At 39.6% G+C, this 26,927-nt stretch overlaps 1 protein-coding gene across 1 annotated transcript; it reads right to left on the reverse strand.

Moving 5' to 3' along the window:
- Positions 1 to 1,995: 1,995 nt before the first annotated feature.
- LOC104601135 (uncharacterized) lies at positions 1,996 to 26,565 on the reverse strand. Its single transcript, XM_010264352.3, has 7 exons — positions 25,980 to 26,565; positions 10,661 to 10,837; positions 10,432 to 10,581; positions 4,832 to 4,933; positions 4,681 to 4,751; positions 4,508 to 4,575; positions 1,996 to 2,577 (listed from the first exon to the last, which is right to left on the reverse strand). Exons 1-7 carry the CDS (start codon positions 26,226 to 26,228, stop codon positions 2,336 to 2,338), a joined length of 1,059 nt encoding a protein of 352 aa, XP_010262654.1. The 5' UTR covers positions 26,229 to 26,565; the 3' UTR covers positions 1,996 to 2,335.
- Positions 26,566 to 26,927: the final 362 nt, after the last annotated feature.

Raw genomic sequence — 26,927 nt, forward strand, 5'->3', positions numbered from 1 at the left:
TACCTAAAACAAGCTGAAATGAAAATGCAACAAACTAAACTATTAATCAACATTCATTCAGTAACAATCCAAAAAAAAATGAAAAAATACACTATAAATGAACAAACACACTAATATTTATGCAATAAAAAAATAAAAAAAATACGTAAAATAAACTGAAATGAAAATACAACAAACTAAACTCTTAATCAACATTTATTTACTCATTCAGTAACAATCCAAAAAAATGAAAAAATACACTATAAATGAACAAAGATAAAATGAAAATATAAGCTGAAGCCTGAAGGCTTGTATATTTATGCAAAAAAATTAAAAAAAAAAAACACTAAATAATATTTATGCAAAAAAAATAAAAAAAAGAACACTTAAACAAGCTGAAGGCCTAAAGTCGAACTTGGACAATGAACACTGAAGTGGTGGCCGATTTGCTAGTGTCAGACTAGTTGTTGTCGCCTGAACCTGAAGTGAGGTGGCAGAGATGATAGGTGTCGCCAAAGAGGGAGTATTTGGCGCTTGGCTTTGGTGGCTTGGTGCTTGCCGGCAACCGAAGTTGCCGCTTGGCGATTGGCGCAGAGCAGTAGAGGAGATGGCAAGCGAGCAAGAGAGAGAAAAAAGACAGAGAAAAACAAAGACAGAGAGTGAGAGAAAAAGTTCTCAGTTCTGGGCCTTCTAGCATGGCCGTAACAGAGAAGGGAAGGGGAGAGGTCATCAGAGGACAACCGTCGACCAAAACTAACGTCAAACGACAGAAGATGACAACCGGCGCTAAAGGAAAGTAAGGGGAACCTGGGAGAAAAGACAAACAAGAGATATTCCCAATACATGATTGCAGATCCCAATTCTGATCTTTGGAGTCCGGATTTTCTACCCACCCCTATGCATATATGATTGCAGCCACATAAGGAATATTTCACGTTCTTACATGTTATTATGCATGGGAGATATTCCCAATACATGGGGATAGTGTTTAGTAGGTGTGCCTAGAGTTCTTGTGGGTAGAAGATCCAGAGTCTTGATCATGCGCTTTTAATTGAGAGGTGCAAAATGACCATCTCAACCAACCCAGATCTCATGCAGCAAGAACTCTGAAATACATGGGGAGATGATCCCAATGTGTAGCTGAATTCCTATTCTTTCAGAAAGTGTGCAGAGCTTTTGCTTGCAGGGGATCCTATTGCCCCTACAACTGGGTCACCCACGTTTGTCACAAGAAGTTGAGGATTCTGGACATTCTACCATCCTCCAATAATACCCAATAATACCCATTTTGCCATTGACATCAAAACTTGGAAGAATGCTAAGCAGATGCCAAGTAGCACAAGAAAAGAATTTTGGATAATAGAAAAGGAAAACTCGTATTTTCTTTAGCCAAAGGAAGAATATAATCACCTGGAGAAATGATGATTCAGAGAGAATGTTCTTGAAAAATGGAATCTAATGCAACTCAAACTGTACATTGGTAAATGAAGAGCGTTGTATGGGTCTGATCCAAATTCTAAATGTTTACAGAACGTTGTTTACTTTTCTGAATCATTTTCTCACACCACCAATACAGAATGAATTCCACAAATGCTAGATTGTGGAAGATGCCAAATTAGAAACCAAGCGGTCTTGTGCCTGTAACAATGCTTCCTGGACACCGAATTTAAACCAACAGCTCATATCTCATATGCATGTTCACCTGTAAGAAAACTGGTTTTTTAATCATGTAATCATATCTAGTAATTTTTTTCTTTTGGTTAACAGACCACTTGAAGTTAAAATCTAAAAAATAAATAAATAATTTTGAGAGAAGTTGACGCTTTCCCAGATTCAGCTGTTGTTTTATCAATTTTCTTCTAGTAAAGGAAATGTCAATTGCCCCCATTGTTAGCTGTTGTTTCATTAAGCACTATCGACAATTAATTACAAAATTTACTGTCCTGAACCCTCAAGTTTTCTCAATGATAAGAAGAGAGAATAAGTTCTGTCCACTCTCAAAGACTCTGAGCTCCATTTTTCAGAAATTAAAGAGAAAAATTTTAGACAAGTAAAAATACAAGTTTTGAGTACTGACCAACAAAACTGTTGTGATGAAAATGATCATCAATGAATACTGAAGTCAACAACTAAATACGCTTGATACACTTGATATGATTCAACTGTTTTCCTATTTATCTATCTATACATGGGAAAATATGGTTTTATGGAGGCAATCACAAAATTTACCACCATGGAATTTCCTCGCGGCACCAAAAACGAACTCTTCATTTACCTACCTACCGTTAACAAACCTGACCAGTTCCATTGGATGGCCAAGATGATTGCTGAAAAGAAACCTAAAAAGCCACAAACTCTAGTCTTCGGCAGGAACCTCTGACAAGAGCATCTTTATAGTCTCATATGTCATGAAGACAATGCCCACACTTGGCACAACCTTGTAATATTCTGGTAAGATCCCCCGGTAAAGGCCACGGAGGCCTTCAGTTCGGATAATGTGCCTGAATGTACCTAATAGGCCTGTCTTATATACACGGGCTCGACCAGCTGCCCCTTCCAACTGCATCCTCCGCCGCACAAGATCAAGAGGGAATGTTGCTGCATGTGATTCAAAGAAACATAAATAAGTAAATAAACAAGCATACTTGCTAGACATCCAAAAACATAAACTGGTTACTTTATTACAAAGTGTTACCATTTTTTTTATAAATAATTTTAATTTTATTAATAGACTTTATGTAAAATCTATACAAGCATCCCTAGAGAGGCAAAAGCTGCTACCTCTTATATCATTCACCCTTTAGCCAAAGCATCCGCCATCCCATTTACTGATCTCCTCACCCAATGGATCCTCAAATTCATATTCCTGGTTAGCCATGTAAGTTTTTTCATTTCACTCCTGTAGCACCAAATTATAGACTCAGGATTCTTTAGCCATTCTACCACCACTTTTGAATCCCCTTCAATCACCACATTTTTCAAGTTTAGCTCACTATCTGCACCCCTTGAATTGCACAGTTACCATTAATTCTTTTGAAAATCTGATTATTCTATTTATTGTTATATTGCACAGTTCAACAATTTCTTGATGAAACCACACTTAAAGAATAACCACATAAACCTGTGGCTTTTCATCTTTGATTCAGTAGAGCTCCGTTGTACCATTTCAAACAGCCCTTCTCCCCTTCCCCCCTAACTTGACCATGACTTGGTCCAATGTTAAAACCGCCACCAAACATCAGTATATTAGGATTCAGGGATAATAGTAACAAGTGCATTGAGTTACTATTAAGCTTCATTTAATCCAGAAGTCTAGCATCATGCTTGTAAATGAGGTTGTACAGCTGGGTAAAGAGAACTGCCAAGTCACTCGCTGATGGGTTAGCCAAGCAAGGGGTGAATAGGTGTTCTCTCTTTTGGGTTCATTTCTAATTTTGTATCCTTTGTTTTGTGCTGGTGGGGGAGTAAAGAAAGTTTACCTCCCCCCTCTCTTGTAATTAAAGTTTCAGAATCTTAGTAAAATTTGTCGTTACTGATAAAAAAAAACACGTCACATATCGGTGAGTTACCAAAACACTAAATCAGAAAGCTTTGGGGGTTTGACCTATTTCAGGGGGTACACAGGCCTAAGACCTGCCCCCTGACCTATTTTTGAAAAAAAAAAAACTAAAAAAAGGATGGGTGCAAGGTTCAAAGTACCAATACACCCCTTGACCTACTTTGAACCTTGAGTTTAAAGTCAATATCAAAGAAGAGAAATAGACACAAAAATTCAACATTATGAATTATTTATTACCCAAAAACACTATTGGTTATTTTATGATCATTAATCAAAACTGTGCTACCCAATTAGCAAGTGGATAAATTTTCTTCTCTACATGAAAAATAGAAAATTTTGACAACCCAGAGGATGCAACTCATTAGCAACAGCCAACAGCATGAGGCAACTTGTGGCCTGAAAAACAATAGTGATAGAAACAGAAGAATCCAAAAAAGGATGACCCATATCCTGTAGTGTAGCCAGGACCATAATTTGATAAAACGGAGTAATAAGGACATTGTCCTTATTCTGTCAATCTTCATATACTCATAAATCCAACTCGAACAATCTCAGTATACCATATGGAACATACACCTAAAAACAACCACAGTCAAATCATGAGATCATTTAAGAATCCAATCATGAGATCATTTTGAGGGGAAGTATGTCACTGCTGATGGCAAAGAGGGAATTGGAGGTAGAATATTGTTAGGCACCATTACAGTACAAACCTTTTTTTTCTTTGATATAAAATCACATTATCTTATCAGATCAACTAGATCAATCTACTAATCAAACCAACTTAAACCAAAATAGCACCTTGGCCAGATTTTTATTTGGCTTCATCTTGTGGATTAGGAATAGAAATCATATATTTGTCTTTTATTTTCATGTCCTTGATCAGTAATATCAACAACATTGGCAGCAAGCAACTCAGGTATCTCACTTCCTTAAGAATGGATGGGTTTTAGGTTTTAAATCACTTACCTGTTGATGATGCAATTCCTGAAAGACTGCCACAGGCAAGGCTGACAAGGACAGGAGAATCTTGAGGCCTGGATAATAAGAGTTAGATTAGAGTAGATAATGCATGAGGCATATGAAGCTTTCAACAATAAGACCACTTCACCAACTGAATTTGATTACAAAGAAATAACCACCTCTGTGACTGCCACAAAGATCTCAAGGTCTCATAAACTGAAAAACTGATGGCTATACTAGGGCCCACTCCCTGCATAGAGTTTCACTATACAGTCAGAGTAATAAAGAAGAGAAGAGAACCACTTGATTAAGGAAACAAAAGAAGCATACCAACAAAGTTGCTCCAAGACCTTTATACAAGCCAACAACACCTTCGTCTCGGCTGATAGTACTAAGTGTATGCCACATGCCTCTATAGTAAACTACATTTGTCTGGAAAAATAGAATTACATATTAGTTTCATTTAATGAATATGAATGACATGTTAGGTTAGTGCAAAAAAAGGTCAACACTTAACCCATATCCATATGCATTACTGATGGATAAAATGGTCATTTACAAGAAGAGGCATGGTGTATATGATATAGCCTTGATTGCTGAGACTGAAGAGGGATAGATGCAGGGATGGCAAAGAAGGTAGGTTGATCAGATCAATGTTTTAAAACGTGGAGGCATGACGCAAGGCGTTCCAGAGGCGTGAGGCGTAGTTCAGAACGCAAGAGGCGTAAGCCTCCTTAAGAGGAGGGGGGTTAGGAGGAGGAAGGGGGGATCTCATTTTTTTCTTTATTTTTAATAAAAATCTTTTATATTAAGAAGAATAAAGATGCATAGCAATAGTTGAAAGGGGGGTCTTGTCGAAGCGGAGGGGCAGGGGGCAAACCACTTTCTTTCCCATTATCTTTTCTTTCATTTTCTCTTTTTCTTCTTCTCTTTCTTTTTCTTTCCCTTCCTTTCTTTTTCTTTCCTTTCCTTTTTTTTCTTTTTTCTTTTTTTTTTTGTCTTTTTATATAAGATGTGCATGAGGCACATGAGGCATACGCCTCTAGCACGCCTCATGAAAAAAGCACATGAGGCGTACACCTCTTGCACCTAAGGTGTACGACTCAGAGGTGTCAGCGCCTCTGGCATACGCCTCAAGGTGTTTAGGGAGCGCCTCCAGGCATACACCTCCCTCACCTTTTAAAACACTGGATCAGATTGCCCAGTCTCACCAAATTAGCATAGCATTAATTGGGAGTAAGATTGGTACAATTCCTAAGGCCCTGTTTGGTATCGTTCCATGGGAACGTTTCTCGTGTTCCGAATGTTCTCACGGATCAGAAATATGTTTGGATGCATTTTGTCACAACTGTCACTCCAAAACAACACGTTTGGATGCATTTTGTCACCATGAAATATCGTGTTCTGGAACAAGAACAAACTGCCAGGAGTGTGTTTTTTTAGAGTGACAAAACTGTCACTCCAAAACAACACGTCCCATGGAACCGGTAAAGTGTCATAAGATATAAGCCAGCAATGTCATGCAGAATGGAGTGTTGGAAAATAAAGAAATAATGTTGTTCAGAAAATGACTAAGATGAGGTCATTATGATGGATGAACATGAATATAAGGATAGAATTAAGAAATTGCACATCGAGAAAAGCTAGGAGTAGCCTAAAAGGTTGCAAGATGAGGAAAAGTTAACGAAGATGGTTTGGCCAAGTGCAATAATGGCAAGTAACTAGAGGGCTCAGTAGGAAAAAGAAGAAAAAGTCTGAAGTAGAGAGACTAATAATGGACATTGAAGGGGATATCGAGTTCAGTGGCAGAGGGGAAAGGAAAAAGGGTTCTAAATGAAGGAACCCAATACTGGAGGGCTAAATTCTTGAAGGTAAATGAAAATAATCAGTTGGTAAGGGGTTTGGGCAATGCCAAAAAGAGGAGATTGATTAAGGAGTTACTTGGGAGAGAAAGACCGGATGTTGTGATGCTGCAAGAGACAAAATTAGCTGAATTGGGTAGGAGATGGGGAAAGGAAAAAGGGTTCTAAATGAAGGAACCCGATACTGGAGGGCTAAATTCTTGAAGGTAAATGAAGATAATCAGTTGGTAAGGGATTTGGGCAGTGCCAGAAAGAGGAGATCGATTAAGGAATTACTTAGGAGAGAAAGACCTGATGTTGTGATGCTGCAAGAGACAAAATTAGCTGAATTGGATAGGAGATGGGTTAGAGAGGTTTGGAAAATAAGAGGGGTAAGATGGTGCTCAGCTCCGTCGTGGGGAGCTTCAGGGGGAATAGTAACATTGTGGAGGGAGGACTTCATAGAACCAGTAGAGGAGTTAATAGGAAACTTTACTGTATCCCTAAAATTCAGGATGGTGGAAGATGGCTTCATTTGGGTGCTAACAAATGTGTATGGTCCAAATAATCACAGAGAGAGGAATGAGTTATGGGAGAAGCTTCATGGAATTCAAGGTTTATGGGAAGGCCCTTGGTGTTTGGGGGGCGACTTTAATGCAATAAGATTCACGACTGAGTCAAATAATCCCAGACAGGCAGGCCATCACAACTAGTATGAGAAAGTTCAATGACTTCATTAATTCTTGTGAGTTACGAGAGCTTCCTTTACTACAGGCTACCTACACCTGGTCCAACTTCCAAGAAAACCCAATTTGCTTGAAGCTTGATAGGTTCCTATTTAATGAGGGTTGGGAGAGCCATTGGAGAGGTTTGGTGGCTAAGGCCCTACCTAGGATAACCTCTTATCATTGCCCTATAGAAGTAGGACAAGAACATCTTGGTAATGGACCCAAACCATTTAGATTTGAGATTATGTGGATGACACATCCAGATTTTTTGCCTAAGGTTAAGGAATGGTGGAGTGAAGAGATGAGAGAAGTGAAATGGAATGGGGTTAGATTCCACAAAAAATTAAAAAGGTTGATAGGCAAAATAAAAGAATGGAATAGGGATCAATTTGGAAGAGTGGAGAAGGTAAAAGCTAGATTATTGATTCAGGTTGAGGATTTAGATGCAAAAGAATCCCAGGGAATGATGGGTGAGCAAGACAGAGAAAAAATAAGGAAATTGAAAAAGGAGTTAGAGGAGATCTTGTTGAGGGAGGAGATTTCATAGAGACAAAAATCTAGACATAAGTGGATCAAGGAAGGGGATGGGAATACCAAATTTTTTCATGCTATGGCTAATGGGAGAAGAAGGAAAATTTTGATACTAAAGCTAGAGGTTGATGGTGTGGAGATAACGTCTCAAGAGGAGATTGCTAGTAGGATTGTGGATCATTTCAAATCAATCTTTTAGAGACCTTTAGAGAATCGGTTAATAGTGGGGGAGGAGAATTGGCCAATTTTGAACCAAACAGATACGGGATAGCTAGAAAGAATGATAAAGGAAGAGGAAATTAAACAAGCTGTCTTTTCTATGGATAGGACTAAGGCACCGGGTCCAGATGGATTTACAATGGCTTTTTACCAGGATTGTTGGGACATAGTCAAAGAAGATTTAATTGAAGCCTTTAGAGAATTTGAGGACAAACATGTTGTGAGTCCTGGAATCAATACCACCTTTCTAACCTTAATTCCTAAAAAGACTAATGCCAAACACCCCAAAGATTTTCGGCCAATCAGCCTCGTGACAAGCATTTATAAGATTCTGGCAAAAGTGCTCTCTAGGAGGATCAAAGCAGTTCTACCTTCTCTCATTAGCCAAGCACAAGGAGCCTTCATATAGGATAGACAAATTACGGATCATATCCTTATTGCAAATGAGAGTGTAGAAGAGATGAGGAGATCGGGTAGAAAAGGATTTGTCTACAAACTGGATTTGGAGAATGCCTATGATTTAGTGGATTGGAGTTTCCTGCTGGAGGTGTCAAGAAGATGTGGATTTGGGGATAAATGGTGTAATTGGATAAGAGGATGTTTAAATTCTTGTCATTATTATGTTTTGGTGAATGGAGTGGTTAAGGACTTCTTTCCAACCAATAGAGGTTTAAGACAAGGTGATCCACTTTCCCCTTTCCTCTTTACTCTTGTTGCTGATGTCTTCAGTAGATTGATCTCCAAAGCAGATGAGGAGGGCCAAATAAAGGGATGGAGAATAGGAAACAGAGGCATTCCAATAACTCACCTTCAGTTTGTTGACGATATTGTTATTTTCTGTGAAGGGAATGAGTTAAGTAAGGTGGAGAACCTTAAGAATCTAATAAGAACCTTTGAGAGTGTCTCCAACTTGAGGGTAAACTTTGATAAAAGTTGTGTGGCAGGAGTAAATATGGAGAATAGGGAGATTGAATCCATTGCAGAATGCTTAGGTTGCAACATTTCTTCTTGGCCTTTGACATACTTAGGGCTACCCTTAGGAGCTAATCCTAAAGAAAGTAGTTTCTGGGCCCCTATTGTGGAGAAATTTGATAAATGCTTGGCAGCTTGTAAAAAGAATTACATCTCAATAGGGGGTAGGCTGACTTTAATTAAGGCTACACTTTCCAATCTTCCAACCTAATTCCTTTCAGTGTTCAGGATTCTTCCAAGGGAGGCTAAGAAACTAGAGAAGAGACTGAGGGATTTTTTGCAGGAACCAAGAGGGGTGAAAAATGATCATTTGGTTAGATGGGAGATAGTTAACAAACCAAAGGAAGAAGGGGGTCTAGGGATAGAGAACATAGTGCTAAAGAATGTACCCTCTTAGGGAAGTGGTTATGGAGATGGCCCCGAGAGAGAGATTATGGCAATGAGGTGGTGGAAAGCATCCATGGCTGCTCTGGAAATGGTTGGGATTCCGGGATATCTCGTCGAGCTACCCTCACGACACCTTGGAAGGCTATACATGGTATTCTCCCTCGCTTCCTCAGTTTGATCAGGTATGATGTTGGTTCTGGTAATGTCATTCTATTCTGGGAGGATATTTGGGTGGGTACTCAACCCCTCAAAGATCGTTTCCCCTTGCTCTATTCCCTTTCCCATCACAAAAATGAGCCAATTGCAAACTTTCCCTCAAGCCCGTTAACCCCCTTGTCTTTAAACTGGGACTTCGGTTTTCGTAGAGGGTTAAGGGATGGTAAGTCGAGTTGTGTTGTTGAGCTAATTCATTTACTAGAATCTGTTTGCTTGGACCCTATTTCTTTTGATCAAAAGAAGTCTAGGCGTGACCTATTCCCCCAAAAATTGTTGTATTCTGCTGGGAAGTCTACTATGGGAAAATCAATACTTTGGAAAACTTACAGAAAAAGAGACCCTCTCTGTCTTTCCCCAAATTGGTGTTCCTTGTGTAAGGCCAAGTAAAGTGGTTAACCAGCAATATGAGAGTTGAGGTAAAATGGGTTAGCAGGTCTACTAATTCTATGGCTGATTCTTTAGCCAAACAGGGGGTTTCCAGGGAAGACCTTTTTTGTGCTACTTTGTAAACTATTAGTAATCTGAAATTTGTACTTAACTAGCCTGGAGAGGTTGCAACTCGTGCCTCTACTCGGGGACTTTGTACTATTGTCTATTGCTCATTAATAAACTTATTTCAATTATCAAAAAAAAAAAAAAACAATGGCAAGTAACTGTACCAATGAGAAGTGATTTGGAAGGAGAAGGATGTAAAGATGCAAAACCAAGACCAAAGAGGGCATTGATAGAGGCGGCATCAAATATCTAAAGATTTACAATGTCTAAAGACATGGCCCGTGCACTTATGTGCTTATGGAACAGACTTTCTGCAGCTGACCCAAAGAGGCATGTTAAGGCTTTTGTCAATCTGTGCTTTATTACCATATTTACAGTTGGGTTAAGAGTTTATTCATCTATACATATAAATACAACATCCTGAACTCAACATAGAGAAAATTCTTACAAAAAACATCAAAAGCAGATAAATATTGGAAGCTGCTTATGGCCTAATACGAATATCATAAATAGCATCTTTATCATTGTAAGCCTATATTACCTGAGCTGCAAGTCGTGTTCTCACAAGATCCAATGGATATGTGATTGATGCAGCTGTTATTCCTGCTAAACCACCACCTACTAGACGCACGCAAAGGTCTGCAGTGATGTTTTCTCTATGACTCTCTAGTCCTGGAATTGACTGTAGTAACTGCAAGAATTATAGAAGAATAAGAATATCAATCCATTTCAGCTGTATACAGGCATAAACAAAGAAAGTGTGTACTGACATTCTTGTAGCGTTCATAAGCGTAGAAGCTGACAGAAGAATATGGCAGACGATGAGCAATAGTAACCAGGTTTCCTTTCCAGAATGCTCTAAAACCTTCTTCGTAAACAATACGTGAAGCCTCACGCCATATGCTAGCCTTGCTCAGTGTAGCAACATCAGAGTGCATACCTTGCACCTAAGAGATCATATGATGTGAAATAAGTAACTGAAATAAGGGAGAATACTTTCTACAACCAATACAATTATAAAACAATACCATGGAAGTGGTGTTTGGAGAATTCATCTAAAACTTAGGTGGTGTTTGGTAACTGCTGAAATAGGAGACCTACTTAATTGCTGAATAATGAAGCACAGGCATTGGGGTGATTATTTTACCTCGAAAATTTTATCATATACCAATAATGCCCCAGGGCTTAAGCCAATTCTAAGTCTGTAAACTTTTCTGCATTCCACTTTTGGCACCTATTTCAGCTGTTATCAAACACCACCTTAGAAGGAATGTGAAACTGAACAGAATGATAATCTGCAATGTGTTAGCAGCGAGTTTAAAAGTGGTATTCTAACTTCTATAACATCATCTAACTTCCAAAACAGCTGAAAAGAAGTATAATCCAATTTCACTAATTTTCTTTTTAATATTCCTCTCACACAAACAAGTGGAAAACAAACTAGAGGAAAAATGCAAAATGTATTGTACAAACTAGAACTCAAATGGTGTCTTATACTTGTATGTTTCACATTAACATGCATTCTTTTACTGATTTGAATTTAGAAAAAGTAGAGTTAACATTGCATACACCTGTTTAAACTCTAAACTACATCATGTCAACAAATGAGCAAACCAGTAATCTGTATGGAGAACAGTAGAGAAGCCAACTCTTTCACAACTAGACTGTGCCCAAGTATGGTTACTAAGATTACTATATTTCTGATCAATAACAGCAACTTTTACTAAAGAGTTAATAGAAAGGTACAGAAGAAGCAAGGGGAGGGGTAAAATTTCATTACTAAGATTGCTATTAGTAAGCCTACATAGTACTTCCTGTGGTCTTGTTTCGTTTTTGGATCAGTGCTCTTGTCCATTGTTCAAGCAGTTCAATAAAGTGATAAAAATTGGAAAAAAATTCTGTTTTTGGATAATCGAAAGAAATTTTATTGCCAACAAAGCAAAGAAGGGCCAAGCCCATGATAGAGAGTGAGGACCAAGCTTCCCTCACATGAACTACAGAAATAACAGCCCCGTCTATGTACCAAACACCATGGAACTACACCCATTACAGAAGTCAGAAAACCTAAGACTTCTGAATTCTGCTAAATCAATGCCAATGAAGCTATGGTTCTTTAAATGATTCCAATCACTAAATTTTCTTCTTATGCCTTCAAAAATTTTGTTATTTCTTTCCACAAGTTCCCTTGTAACCTGGTGTATTGAGTGGTTTCCTCATCTGCTAGGGGTTTTAGTGAAAGGGGAAATCCATTCTTGGCCAAATAGCTTGACAAAATGCCATGACACTGAAGATGAAATTCTACAGTGAATAAGGAGGTGCTGAATTGACACCAAGGCAAAGGCACATAGAACACAAACATTTGGTATAGTATTTCCCCTTGTTAATAAGATTATAAACGGTCAGTGTTGTATTGAGTATGCAGTCCACATGAAAAAGCAGATCTTAGTAAGAATAGATCACCAAATCCACTACAAAGAAAAGACATTTATTTCTCCTATAAGAGTCACATAAAGAATTTAACCAAGAATACTCCAGTAAAGTTCAGATGTTAAGGAAAGACCTACTGTAATTTGGATGCCTCCTGAAGAAGGTTTCATAAAACTAAATTTCGACGGCAGCAGCCTAGGCAATCCAAGGCCTTCGGGAATTGGGGGAGTGTTCAGGAATGCAAAGGCCATGTTCTTGCTTTGTTCTCAAGCCTGGCAAGATGGGGGATTCGGTTCATGCTGAGTTTCAAGCAGTTTTGCTGGGAGAACAGATTGCTAGAGAGCTGAATTATGACAAGCTACTAATTGAAGGGGACTCTAAACTGATAGTTGACTGACTGAAGGAACGGACTCAGTAATTTGGACTTATAGGGAAGCAGTGAAGCGGTTTAAATGGCTGACTACAAACATGACTGTTAGAGTTCAATGAGAAAGGAGATTGGCAAATGGGCAAACTTGTTAGTTAAGCAAGGGGTGCATAGAAATCAGTTATGGTGGGCTAAATTGTAATTCAATCTTTGTAACTGAGGCTGCACCTCACACCTCTGTTTGGGAAGCCTTCATTGTATAGCTCTCTTCTTTTGCTTTTGATAAATCCATTACCAATTACCAAGAAAATGGCTCAGACTCCAAATCCTTTTGTCTTCATCCTCTATAGTAATCCTTATTTGTTGAATTCAACTTAGCAGTTAGCAACGAGATCAAAGTATCTCCCTTCCCAGTCAATGACATTCCATCTGAGATGGGGTGCCCAAATCAATCATTAGCGATCACTTCATATGACTCAAAAATGGTTTCCTACTTATCACAAACCAATTCAAACACGCTAGTGAATGATTGACATTGTCTCTTCCGAAAAGCATCTTCCTACTTCACCAATACGAAAGGAGGTGAGTTTCTCTAAGTTAACTAAATGCCTTAGGACGCCCCTCCACACTAGGACCATCAGGACCTGAAGAAGGCTTCCAATTGCACCCAATAAGTCCTGTTCTTTTGGATAAGAAATCCCTGTCCATTCCATTAGATGATATTTCTTTTTCATCAAACATCATTAGGATCACCCAACAAAAAAAACCTTTCTTTATTTTCCAGAATTTCAGCCACTGAAGCAAGCACAGAGAATAACAGCATGAACCAGAAGGTTGGCCATGGCACTTTTAAGAGTAAGCTTACCTCCTTCAAAGAGAAGGCTTTTCTTCCATCTGGCCAACTTACCTATTAAATACCCAATCACTGGGTCTCAAATCATCTTCAATTTGTAATTAGCACAATGCCGTTGCCACTTCAAAAATGTTCTCAACCTTTCCTACTCCATAGACTTTACATTACCAGTTTCCCAAAAAAAGACCTTACTTTTTGTCAAGTTAATTCTCAAACCCAAGATCACTTCAAAACAAACCAAGACACATTAGATATCTCACATATCAAAAAAAATAGTGTCATTGGTGAACTGAAGCTGAGTCTGTGACACCTTAGGACCACCTGGGCTCACTGCAATTCCTTCTATAAGGCCAATGACTTCCAATTTCTGAACCAACCAATTGAGAGCTTTTACCAACAGGATCAAAAAAAAAAAAAAAAACAGGAATGGCAGAACTGCCCTATCAAAGTGGCCTGTTGCACCACTGATTAAGATAGAGGGGGAAAACCCAGAAAGACAACACAGTCTTTCAACCTTTTATGCCATTTAGAACTTTACTGTAGCGTATAACCCACAAAAAAAAAAAAACAGTTAAAATTGTCATAAACATTCCCCATGTCAATCTTACATTGTTACACCCAATGCCCAGCTTCCTAGTTTACAGCCTCAAGTTGACAAATTCGTGGCAACTATAACACTAGCTACCATTTACTGACCCTCCACAAAAGCTCCTTAAGCCACAGAAATGATATGAGGAAGAACACTCTTCAATTGTAGCAAGAATTTTGGCAATCATCTTGAAGTTGACAAATTCGTGGCAACTATAACACTAGCTACCATTTACTGACCCTCCACAAAAGCACCTTAAGCCACAGAAATGATATGAGGAAGAACACTCTTCAATTGTAGCAAGAATTTTGGCAATCATCTTGTAGAATACATACTATGGATATGGATGAGTCTGTCATCTTTGATTTGCTCCAACCTCCCAATTTCCAAATTAAAGCAATAAAGGTACTCTTAGAATAGTCAGAGATGGATCCATAGGTATAGAATTCTTCAATCAACCTTTGACAGGATATCCATCTGGGCGAGGTGCTTTATCCCCAGATAAACCCGCAATGGCCTGCACCTTTGCTTTTTAATTGGTCTTTTAAGCCAATCAGCATCACCAATAGGGTTTTCACGGAAACCTACACCATCCAACTGACAGGATTGACTAGAGAATAACCATCAAAATTAATCAACAATTACCTTATAAACCTCCCTTTGTTCCCCAACCACCTCCCTTTGGATGCATCCTTTTCCCCCCTCTACATGCATTATGCAAAATTCATTATTATTTGCTTTTATTAGTATTTTTCTATACAAAATAATAATAAAAAAAATTGAAAACACAGTACATAGCAACATGAATCACATCGAATAAATTGTCTTATTTGTCAAAAAAAAAAAACATAGCCCAACTGGTGGGCGCCGGCAGCAGCAGCAGTAATTTAGTGTTCTCAGCAGCAGCAATTTAGTGTTCTCATCCTATCTTATCTGTTCAGTATTCTTACCTTTTCTGCTTTCAGTAGCAGGGATTAGTAGGAGTCTTATCTATTCAATGTTCTTATCTTATCAGTTCAGTAGTATGGATTAGTAGGGAGTCTTATCTTATCTTATCAGTTCAGTAGGATAGATTAAGGGAGTCTTATCTTATCTTATCTTATCAGTTCAGTAGGATAGATTAGTAGGGAGTCTTCCTAATTAGCAAGGAGTCTTCCTAAAAGTAGGACTCTTATCTCTTGTAATCTCCTATTTAAGGAGCTGAGAATATTGAAAAAAGGCATCGAAAATTTCAGTCAAGAAAGAGAGCAAGGAGAGTTAGGTGATCTCTTGGACAAATCACCATTAAGGCGCCAAGATAGGTTCATCAAGAGCAGGGAGGAACAAGGGAAAACAGGAGATTTTCCCGTGGACCGACCCGTGACGAGATCCTATTCGCGGGCCCATAACAAGCAGTACCTTGTTACCTGGTCTCACCTTGCAGACTTGATGACTGGCCTTAAGTAGATAAACATTCCATTTGCCAGAACGGAGTTAAAAAATTTTAAACAGTCCATAAATGTGAATACTCTGTCAAGTTTATAGGAACTTTAACTTGAAATGAAGGATGCACACCAAACACCAAAATAAAAGCATGAAATTTGAAACAATTGCAATTCTTCCAAAGATGCCATCACAATCTTGTTAAAAGCAAGCAAGGTGCTCACCAAAGCCTAGAAAGTTAAGATATCATCAATCAATTGCAATAATTTCTTCTTCTAAAGATAATGTCTGTTTTGTTGTTACAATCTCAGAAAGTTAAGAATGTGAAAGTATCCAAGAGCACCATGTAAATAATATATTGGCAATTAAGTGAGACGACCCTCCGTGAGTGCCTTACCGCCTAGGCATAACTTTAAATGTTAAGCTACCTTGTTATTACCTGATTGTCATAACTAGGTAGTATATCCCAAAGGTAGCCTCTATTCTATATGATAGTTAATTGTTATTGTATCATTTAGTGTAGCAACAGCAAACATACCTTCGTTGGGTTATTTGGTTTTCCATTTCATTGATAGCAGCATTTTGTGTTTTATTGGATGGTCAGTCGCAAGAAATTGTTGTGACTATGTGAACTCATGAAAACCAAACCACCCAACCACTCACTCACTAGGTGTGTGAGAATCCGCACTCACTAGGTGGTTCAGTTTACCCTTTGACTTATAGCATAACTAGGATTTTTTTAGGCCACATAAAAGTGTAATTCACATTAGGCTACCTTCGTATTTCTTGATATTCCTAGTAAGGTACTAGATCCTAGAGGTAGTCTCCATTTTATCATATGCTAGCGGGTAGTTAATGTGTCACTTGGGCTAGCGGTAATAAGCTGCACTCATTGGGTAATTTCACCCTTCATTTGATTGATAGAATGTCTATATTTTATTGGAGGGTAAAAAAAAGTGTTGTGACCATATGGACTAATCAAAACCAAATCACCTAGCTATGCACTTACAAGGTGATTTGGTTTTAATTTGATTATTAGCATGTTAGTGGCTTATTAGAGGTCACAAGAAAATTTTGTGACCATGTGGATTAATCAAAACCTAATCACCTAGGCACACACTCACAAGGTGATTTGGTTTTAAATTTGATCATTAGCATGTCGATGACTCATAAAGGGTCACAAGAAAGTTTTGTGACCATGTGAACTCATTGAAATCAAATCACCCAAGCATGCATTCGCTGGGTAATTTGGTTTTTCTTTTGATTAAAAGCATGCTAGTGTTTTATTCGAAGGTCACAGGGAAGTAATGTGACCATGTGAACACATCCCAACACATCTTAGGCTACCTTGGCATTTCTTGATTGCCATGGTAAGGTAACAGACCTTAGGAGGTAGTCTCTATTTTTTTTTTTGATGAATAATAATAAATTTATTGATTCAGAAGCAAATTTAGAGTGAGTTCATACATCATCCCAGCGAGAGGTGCGAGCTGCAGCCCCTCCTTGAATCTTACAAGTAAACTAGGAAAGAAAAACAAGAATCACAACTGAGCCCAAAATAATTCTTCCCTATTTACCCCTTGCTTAGCTAGCATATCTGACAAAGTATTTGCTGATCTCCCCACCCACTGTACAGTGACCAACATATTCCTTGTCAACCAACTAAATTTCTTCATTTCATTCTTGTATCGCCACATAGCCTCTTCAGAATTTTTCAACCAACCCACCACCACTTTGGAATCCCCCTCGATTATTAGGTGTTGTACCCCCAGCTGGTTTGCAAATTGCACCCCTTGTACAGCAGTTAAAAGTTCTGCCCTGAAGGAGTTCCCAAATCCCAAGGGACCTGAGTAAAGCAACAAAATCTCTCCCTTCGCATTTCTCAAAGCACCCCCCATTCCGGATAAACATGGATTACCCATGCTACTTCCATCAAAGTTCAACTTTAGTGAGCCTTCGGATGGAGGAGACCAGCTTGTAATTGATTTGTCCTTTAGAGATGAACACCTCGCTACTGCTGACCAATTTCTCCAAAGGTCATTAAAGGAGAATTGATGAAAGATTTCCAAGGTCTTCAGCCAATGTATTGCCCTATTTAACACACAGTCTTTCAAATCCTGGCTGCTCCTTTCCTTTTCTTGAAAGATTCTAAGATTTCTTTCTTCCCAAAGAGTCCAAATCAAGGCAGCATGAGCACATCTCCACATAATTCTCCCTATTTTTGTAGGCCAATAAAAGGTAGAATGGTTGAAGAGCATGTGAACTTCTGCTGGTAGACTCCAACTACCCCCAAACAACGAAAGTAGCCAAGCCCAAAGGTCTGCAGAAAAGGGACAAGATATTAATAGATGGTAACAATCATCACCGTGAGCTCTACAGAGGATACACCAATTAGGAGAAATACAAAGGAAAGGTCTTCTCTTTTGTAGGTTATCTAAAGTGTTTACTTTCCCATGGAATACTTCCCAACAAAATGCCATAATTTTTGGGGAAACTGGCATACACCAAATTTCTTTTGATAGAAAGGGTTGGTGAGTAGAAAGTTGAGAGATGGACTTGAAGAAAGAAGCACAAGTGAAGGTTCCATTGGGTCTAGGAGTCCAAACCCTCTTATCTGGCTTGGAGGGATCCAAACAAACCTGATTAAGACAACCAAGCAAAGCAGAAAGAGAATCAATTTCATCATCCCCAAGTCCTCTACGAAACCCAAAATCCCAAGTAGGATCTAAGGGTGTTCCCAAAGGTGAGACAAATTTTGAGACCACCTCCTTTTTGTACAAAGAAATAGAAAATAGCGAAGGGAACAAGTCCTTTAACGGTGAGTCTCCTACCCAAATATCCTCCCAAAAAAGAACAGAGTTGCTAGAACAAACTTCATACCTGATAAAATTGAGGAATTGAGGAAGGGTGTTGTGAATAGCCTTCCAAGGTGCTGCTAGGTTAGCTTGCCTCAATACACCAGCATCCCATCCATTCTCTGACCTCCCATGAATGCTTCCCACCACCTCATGCCACAATCTCTCTCTTTCCAAAGGCCATCGCCACAACCATTTCCCTAACAGAGTTTGATTTTTTCTAGTTACCCTCCCAAGTCCCAAACCCCCATCTTCTTTACTTCTGCACACAATTTCCCAATTAACCAAGTGATCCTTTTTTTCTTGTCCCGGCTCCCATAAGAAATCTCTCATCAACTTCTCCAGTTCCCTAGCTTCCCTAACTGGTATCCTAAAAACAGACAAATAATAGGTAGGTAAGTTAGCCAAGGTAGCTCTTATTAGGGTAATTCTCCCTCCTAAAGAGATATAATTCCTCTTCCATGAGGCTAATCTCTTCTCAAACTTTTCTATCACTGGGGCCAAAATCTACTCTCCCTAGGATTTGCCCCTAAAGGAAGCCCTAAATATGACATAGGCCAAGCAAAGGTGGAACACTCAAGACACTCCGCAATAGCCTCGACTTCCCCTACCTCCAAATTTATACCCGCTATGCAGCTCTTTTCCAGGTTTATTCTCAAATTAGAGATACTTTCAAAACCTTTTATTAGCTCCTTTAGGTTTGCTACCTTTTCGCTAAGACCTCCTTCACAAAAGATCATTACGTCATCTGCAAACTGAAGGTGGGTGACGGGGACTTGGTGTCTCCCTATTCTCCAACCCCTAATGGCATCTTCACTATCAGCCTTAGTAATGATCCTACTAATCACATCAGCTACTAAGGTAAAAAGGAAGGGTGAGAGTGGATCCCCTTGCCTAACACCCCTGCAAGCTGGAAAAAAGTCCCTCACCATACCATTTACCAGAATAGAGTAGTGACAAGTACTGATACACCCAAAGATCCAATTACACCACTTGTCCCCAAACCCACAATTTTGCATAACCTCTAATAGACTTGAATCCTCTCTTACTAGACCTTTTCATTTCCTCCACACACTCATTCGCGATTAAGATCTGATCTGTTATTTGTCGCCCTTGAATGAAAGCCCCCTGTGTTTCACTAATGATAGAAGGGATGACTGATTTGATCCTCAATGAGAGCACTTTAGCCAGAATTTTATAGATGCTTGTCACCAGACTAATAGGCCTAAAATCTTTTGGGTGGTCGGCATCATTCTTCTTAGGTATCAGAGCCAAAAAGGTGGCATTAATTCCAGGGCTTATAGTGTGATTGTCTACAAATTCCTTAAAGACTTCAACTAAATCCTCTTTCACCACCTCCCAACAGTCTTGATAAAAGCCCATTTTAAAGTCATCTGGACCCGGAGCCTTGGATCTATCCATTAGAAAGACAGCTTTCTTAATCTCTTCTTCCTCGAAATCCCTTTCCAGCCACCTTGCCACTCCATCATCAATTCTTGGCCAATCCACCCTTTCCAAGACTGCTCTCTCACTCAAAGGTCTTCTATAAATAGATTTGAAGTGGTCCACAAATTTTCTGACTATGTCATCCTGGTTGGTAATTACCTCCTCTCCTATCTCTAGCTTGGTCACAAGATTCTTTCTTTGTTTCCCATTTGCCAAATCATGGAAGAATCTAATGTTCCCATCGCCTTCCTTAATCCACTTGTGTCTAGATTTTTGTCTCCAATTGATTTCTTCCCTCAATAACACCTCTTCCAAATCCTTTTTCAATTGTCTCCTTAACACTCTGTCCTCCTCGGTCAGCCCATTTTGAGATTCCTTTACATCAAAGTTCTCTATGCGAGAAATTAGGCACAGTTTTTGCTCCTCAATTCTACCAAGCTGATCTCTATTCCACTCTTTTATTTTGGCTCTCAGCCTTTTTAATTTCTTATGGAACTTGATCCCCTTCCATCTTACCCCCCTCTCCTCTTCACCCCACCATTCCTTCACTTTTTTCACAAAATCTGGATGGGTAAGCCACATATTTTCGAATCTAAAAGGTTTGGGTCATATAGAAAATGACTCGATACCTATTTGGATAGGACAGTGATCGGAGGTGACCCTAGGTAACGCTCTAGCAACCAAGTTTTCCAAACTATTCTCCCAAGCAAGGTTAAATAAGAATCTGTCCAGCTTCGAACACAAAGGGGTTTCCTAAAGGTTGGACCAAGTGTAACTGGCTTGCAGTAGAGGTATTTCCTTCAGTTCACATTCTTCAATAAAACCATTAAATTTCCTCATGCTTGTTGAAATTACCTGTTGGGGATTACTGGTTTCATCAGAAAATCTAATGACATTAAAATCCCCGCCCAGACACCAAGGACCATCCCATAGCCCCTTGATTGCATATAGTTCCTCACACATCCCATTCCTCTCTCTATAGGAATTAGGGCCATAAACATTGGTTAAGACCCATACACATCCATTCTCTACATTCTTACACTAAATGGAAACTGAGAATCTGCCTATCAATTCTTCCACTACTTCCACCACATCCTCCCTCCATAGTGTTATGATCCCCCCCGAGGCTCCCCAAGAAGGAGACAAGCTCCAACCTAAACCTCTAGATCTCCAAAAACTCCACACCCATCTCTCATCTAATTCCATCATTTTGGATTCTTGTAACAGCACAATATCGGGTTTTTCCCTTCGGAGTAGGTCTTTGATCACCCTTCTCTTTCTTGCACTCCCTAACCCTCTTACATTCCAGCTAATAATTTTCATCGAGACAAACTAGCAAAAAACCCATGAAAAGGCCATAGTCTCCTCATTTTAGGCCCTTCCTCCTATCCCCTCTACCACTGAATTCTAAATCCCCCTCAATGTCTGAAATTAGCCTTTCCACTTCAGATCTTTTTTTCTTATTTGTTCCTTCCCCCCCCCCCCCCCCTTCCTAATACAACAACCATCCTTTTTCTTTTCTCCATCCTTTCCAGCCAATGTCTGAGGAAGAATTTTACCCTGCTCACACTTATTTTGGCTACAACATCTTTCTAAGAGTCCTTCCTTTTTTTTCCTCCATCATTGTACAAATCAGCTCCCAAATTCTGTCCGCCTCCCCCTTACTACTTCCTTCCAACACCCACTCTCCTTCTTCCACTATCACCCTCTCTCTTGCATCAGAACCTCTTGGATGGGAAGCTGGGATATCTGTTACAAGCATAGCAAACAAGTCAGTACCTATAAAAGAATTGACACCCATACCTGGTAGGACGGGGGTAAGACTAGAATCACTGGAATTGAATTGCTGACAGGCGGCAAATGGTTATAAGGCCTTTCCCCTTTTTGGACAAGGTTGTGAAGTAGACATAGTGAAATAATCACTTCCTGACGACCTACCCACTTGGAAAACCTTTCTCTGTGTTTCCAACACTAAAATACCCACATCCATCCTCATAGCCGATTCTTGTCCCTCTCCACCAACATCCTATAATTCATTAGACTCAGGGTCAGCTCCCTCGACGAAGGGAGGAGTTTTCACAACTTTAGAACCATTTTCTTCACCATTTCTAGTCTTCCCGCCACCTACCTCTTCAGTCTCTTCCTATAAAAACAACAGCTCTGTAATGCAAACTTTCTATTTCAAGTAATTCATTGTTGCTTTTCGGAGACAGACTTCCCAAACTTAACGTTTCGTCTCTATCAGAATCGTCACTGCTGTTTTGTTCACACAACCAATCTTCAGACCCTGTTCTGTTCAAATCACTAGGCTTCAAGTATCTCGGGTTGCGCCTATCTGGTGAAAGACGGTTCGCCAGGTTGGATGGAACCCACTGTAGAGAGCCTCGAGACTGAGAGTCTTGAGATTTTGCGACTGACCTGTTCGATCAAAAGGAGGGATTCGAGGTAGAAGAAGATAGACGCTTAGTCTCGTCTATCAGCTCATCCCTCCTCCCAGTCACATGCTTACTTAAAGTGTCCCTCGGCCCATCTGTCTTGTAATGGGCCTTGGGCTCAAGACTATAGGAACTCAACTTTAAAACCTTTACTTGAGTTGCCTTCTCCAGCCCACCACAAAAGGGATCCACTCGATTGGGCCCATTTTCTAAGTCTTTTTGTCCCACGTGACCTCTTAAAAAGTCACGCCCCCCTGTTTTAATGGTCGAGCCAGCAACCTTCCCTGTCTGAGGTTGCTGGTTCAGCCCTCTCCCTTTCACCACTGGTAAGTTTTTGTCTGTTTCCCCTAACACCACCTGCGCAAAGGATCTGCCATTTGTCATATCCTTATCTTGCTTTCTCCAAGTTTGACCTTCCAACTGCCCCAAAGCTTTTTGGCTTCCCAGAACTTGTTGGCCCTTTTTAGTGAAACATTCCTTCCCATTTGAATTAACCAATCTTACAGGTCCACGTAATGCTTCTTCTTCCTCCTTCTCCCCTCCTACCATACAAGCCTCCTTCCACAGCCCTGCTTCAATGGAGGAAGCTAACCACACAGAGACAAAGCTCCCCTCTGTTCATACCTCTATCTTTCGTGGAATGTCTTCTGGCTTCACACCACTTAGCAGGATTGCTACTGAGTAAAGATCACCCCAGAAAGCTCCTTTCAAGATTCCTCCACACAATACAGCTATAGACTCTGCTATTTCTTGTTTCCATAGATGAAATGGCAAGCCTATTACACGCACCACCACACCATCTTCGACAAAAAAATCCTTGGAGTTGGATGTTGGATTCCATTTAAAGACTGTGAATGATCCGAAATCAGCCTGAACATTGATAGCTGATATTTCCAAATCATTCTCTATTGGATCTAGGATGGCTTTAGAGCTATCGAAGGGGGTTACTATGAAGACACTCTTCAGCTTCAACCTGGTTGCCAGTAAGTCAGCTACCCTCCTCCAATCATTAACCTTTTCCTTGGCTTGTATCACAAACTTACGATCCCACTCCTCTCTCTCTAGACCTCCCACCATTCTGCATTGGCCTTTTGTTTTTGCCATGACCACTGGTCCTTGTTCTACCCTGTTGTTGTTGAGATATGCCTTCTCCTCCCTTATGGAGGCTTTTTTATCATTTGCTACTCTTTGGACTAAGAACTCTTTGAGCAACCAGTCAACTTCCCCCCAACCCTGGTTCTGTTTTCCTGCTGGTAGACACACCAGTTGCCTTCGTCCCTTACCAAAAAATTCAGCCAAAGCTATGAAGAAACCTTTTCTATTCCTCTTACATTCAACAACGCATCTTCTCCCTTCTAATGTACTAAAATCCTGCCAGTTTATCTGCTTACCTTTTGAGCAGGCTCCAGCTATGAACTCTCTTAGCCACTCGATCACTTCTAATCCTTCCAGCAATATTGTACCCTTTTTCGCTTCCCTTACCTTCAGGCTTACCTTCCCCTTGATTCTCATCTCTTCGAACATGAGATTTTTTGCTTCTATCTTTAAGGATCTCCTCCACTGACCTGCCTACACGAACTCCATTCATTGCCTTTCCCACACCCCAAATCTCCTCAAATGATTGATACTCGTATCTTAGACAATAAAGTCTTGGATGTAGGGTAGGAAAAATGAGTGCATTCAAACAAGGGGGCGTATTGTAGTCATATGAGTGCATGCATTTTTCCTACCCTACATTATACAAAAATAACCCACTAACAAATGAAATCACCCAATAAAGTCTTGGGGTGTGCCTTTCCCACACCCCAAATCTCCTCAGCCAGTGCATGCATTTTTGTATAATGTAGGGTAGGAAAAATCCATGCACTCATTGGGTGATTTCATTTTTCATTTGATTGTTAGCATGTCTGTGTTTGATATAGAGATGCAAGAAAGTGTTGTGACCAAGTGAACTCATCAAAACCAAAGTATTGCTTAAGAAACATATTTTCCAGCACCAACGTAGCTCCTACATGTGGCAGGAGGTAAGAGGAGATTCACAAGAATCTTCCAAGGGACATTTAACGTTTTTTTTTTTTTTTGAGAAGTGGTAAAGTATTGATTCATTAAAAAAAAGAAAAGAAAAAGAAAACCCATGTACAACCAGAGGCTATACAATGGGGAATGCAAAATAAACGTTAAACCACTATCCCATTTGTCATTACAAAAAGGTTTTCAAAATGAAAGAGAGAACTAAGGGGAACACTGTTTATTGATAAATGTGCAGATGACAAGGATAGCAGTTTCCCAACTATTTTTTGCCACACTTCCTCTTCTTGACAGCCTTCTTTAACTTGTTCCCTCATTGATACAGCTTTTTTTCTTTAACTGGATGCTATTTCTTTATCTTTCTTCTTTTATGGATTCAACTGACATCCACATTCCCTCTTTCACTCAACAACATCCATATTCCTTTATCTTCTTTTTTGAGAAAAGGTAACTTTCATTTCAAAAAGGAATGGTAAGGATGTACAAACAAAACAAGACCTTGGTATCAAAAAAAACCAAGAACCCACCCAAGAAATAAGCCAACCAAAACAATATCTCTCTCAACTATAGATTGGATAAATGTGATAATGACTTTAGCAACAACCCTGCCCAGAAGGAACAGTGAAATGGAGAGAGCAAAATTAGAATTAAGTGTTCCAATTTCTTTCATTGGTTATGTCTAACTAAAATCATAAAAATTAAAGATAGCATAGAAAGTCGATCATATGTTATTTTTTATGAACCTTATATGCTAAGTCCTGACTCCTAAAATTCTTCACAACCCATCCAGGCAAGTAGTTTACTAAAGATCACCCAGGTTACATGATTGAAAGTGATTTTTAGACTATCTCAAGTAAACTGTGGAACAAACCAGAAGAAAAATCTAGTTCAAACATTAAGCTGTCCATTCATTGGTTCAAGCTGGAAATATTTTCAAAACTACTTGGAGACCTAACTCGATTCTGGCCACAGAAACATTCATCCTTACACAAACTGTAAACTTTTAGCTCAAAAAACTCCCTCTTTTTCAGGTCTTAGCTCCACACCTCCACCATAGACCCATGTCTCATCCTCGCTTGAGCAAACTAATCATTCTCAAGCTATCCGTTGTATCTCAATCTCTCCATTAACCATGACACTTCAATAACTTATGCTCCTTGTACTGCCACTAACAAATGATTTTTATGGGAAATATTCAAACTAAAAGTACTTCCAGAAAACCATTCTACGTTGCATTCACTTGTAGCCCTTAATGGGACTGGTTTTCTGGTAGGAAACCGAACTGTCTAACAAACACCTCTAGCAACCTAAGCCGAATGGAGGGTTTCTTTACCCTTTTGATCCTGATTAATGACTTACGCACATTCACTTTTGAAATAGAACAACTACCAAAAAAAAATCACCTTGCACAACACAATATGTGAAACCTCCAGAAATTCATAATAGAATATTTGGCATGTTCCAACTAATGTTAAATTTTGTAGAGACCGCTGCACCAATAACACAAGAACCGCCCCAACCAACCAACAGATATAGGAGTAGATGGATCTTTATAAAATTGAAACCAAGCACCATCCCCTCGAAAAAGAAAATTGAACAAAATTAGAAATTAAGAGAAAGAGTGACTGCTTTTAGGAAAAACAACAAGAACGGTTAGGTAAACCGACCTGAAATAGAATGGTAAGGCGAGCAAGAGGGGCCGTGCAGGTTTTACTAACGGCGCCAGCAATGCCTCCAGCGAGTAACTGAGAAACCGTTCCTATCTGCGATTGCTGATGCAACGATTGCTGGTGTTGCTGCCGATGTTGCTGGTGGGCGAACTTCCGAGCACCAGCATCCCTCGAGGCTCCATGGCCAGAATTGAGAGCTCTCTGCCCTCCCTCAACGACGACCCCTACTCGAGCTTCCGTTTGCATAGCTGCTCTCCCCCTTCTCTCTTTTTCTTCGTATCGGGAGTCGCGAAAGCCCAAAAAAGCAAAAGCCCTAGAAATACAGAGCGACCTCTTCCAGTCACATAAAAATCTGGTTCGTACAAAGATCAAGAAACCCTAGAAAAAACCTAAGCAGGAGCATTAGCTGGAGGTCGAAGTGTCTTCTCCTGCCCTTTTCCTGGATTTCAACTGGTTTTGAGGAAACGGACGGGAGCTTCGCTACTTGGCGTGTAATAGATTTCCTCCTCTGCGTGGTTCGAAGACGAAAGACAGAAGTTTTGAGTCATTTTATCTTAAACTACCCTTATGATTTTAGTTAATTCACTAATTCTATCCTTATCGTTAACTTTTCATTATAAATCGTTCACATGTTTACGTATTGTCTTAAGTCCCCCTTATCGTTAACTTTCCATTATAAACCGATTTATTTTTCGAAAAATCCTAAAATAACCTTTTGTCACAGAGAAGAATATGAAAGCCTTTGGAAGGCTTTACTGGAACCGGAGTAGGCGTGAGGGAGATGTGCATATAAAAAGAATCCACTCAATGGCATTTTTGGGGTCACGGGAGCTGTCTATAAATTTTCTGTGGGAGTTGCGGAAGTGATGTAAGGTGTTCTCTTAAACCAGATTCACTGTAGTATGAGATATGACCACACAAATCAACAAATCTAGATTTAGGTTT

This window comes from Nelumbo nucifera, chromosome 2 (assembly GCF_055504915.1).
Source record: "Nelumbo nucifera cultivar China Antique chromosome 2, China Antique-T2T, whole genome shotgun sequence".
Lineage (NCBI taxonomy): Eukaryota > Viridiplantae > Streptophyta > Magnoliopsida > Proteales > Nelumbonaceae > Nelumbo > Nelumbo nucifera.

Coding starts and splice junctions, on each gene's coding strand:
- LOC104601135 (XM_010264352.3), bottom strand. CDS start 26,228: ATGCAAACGGAAGCTCGAGTAGGGGTCGTCGTTGAGGGAGGGCAGAGA. Junction 10,582..10,660: donor CTTATGAACGCTACAAGAAT/GTCAGTACACAC, acceptor TAATTCTTGCAG/TTACTACAGTCAATTCCAGG. Junction 4,934..10,431: donor GAACACGACTTGCAGCTCAG/GTAATATAGGCT, acceptor CTATTTTTCCAG/ACAAATGTAGTTTACTATAG.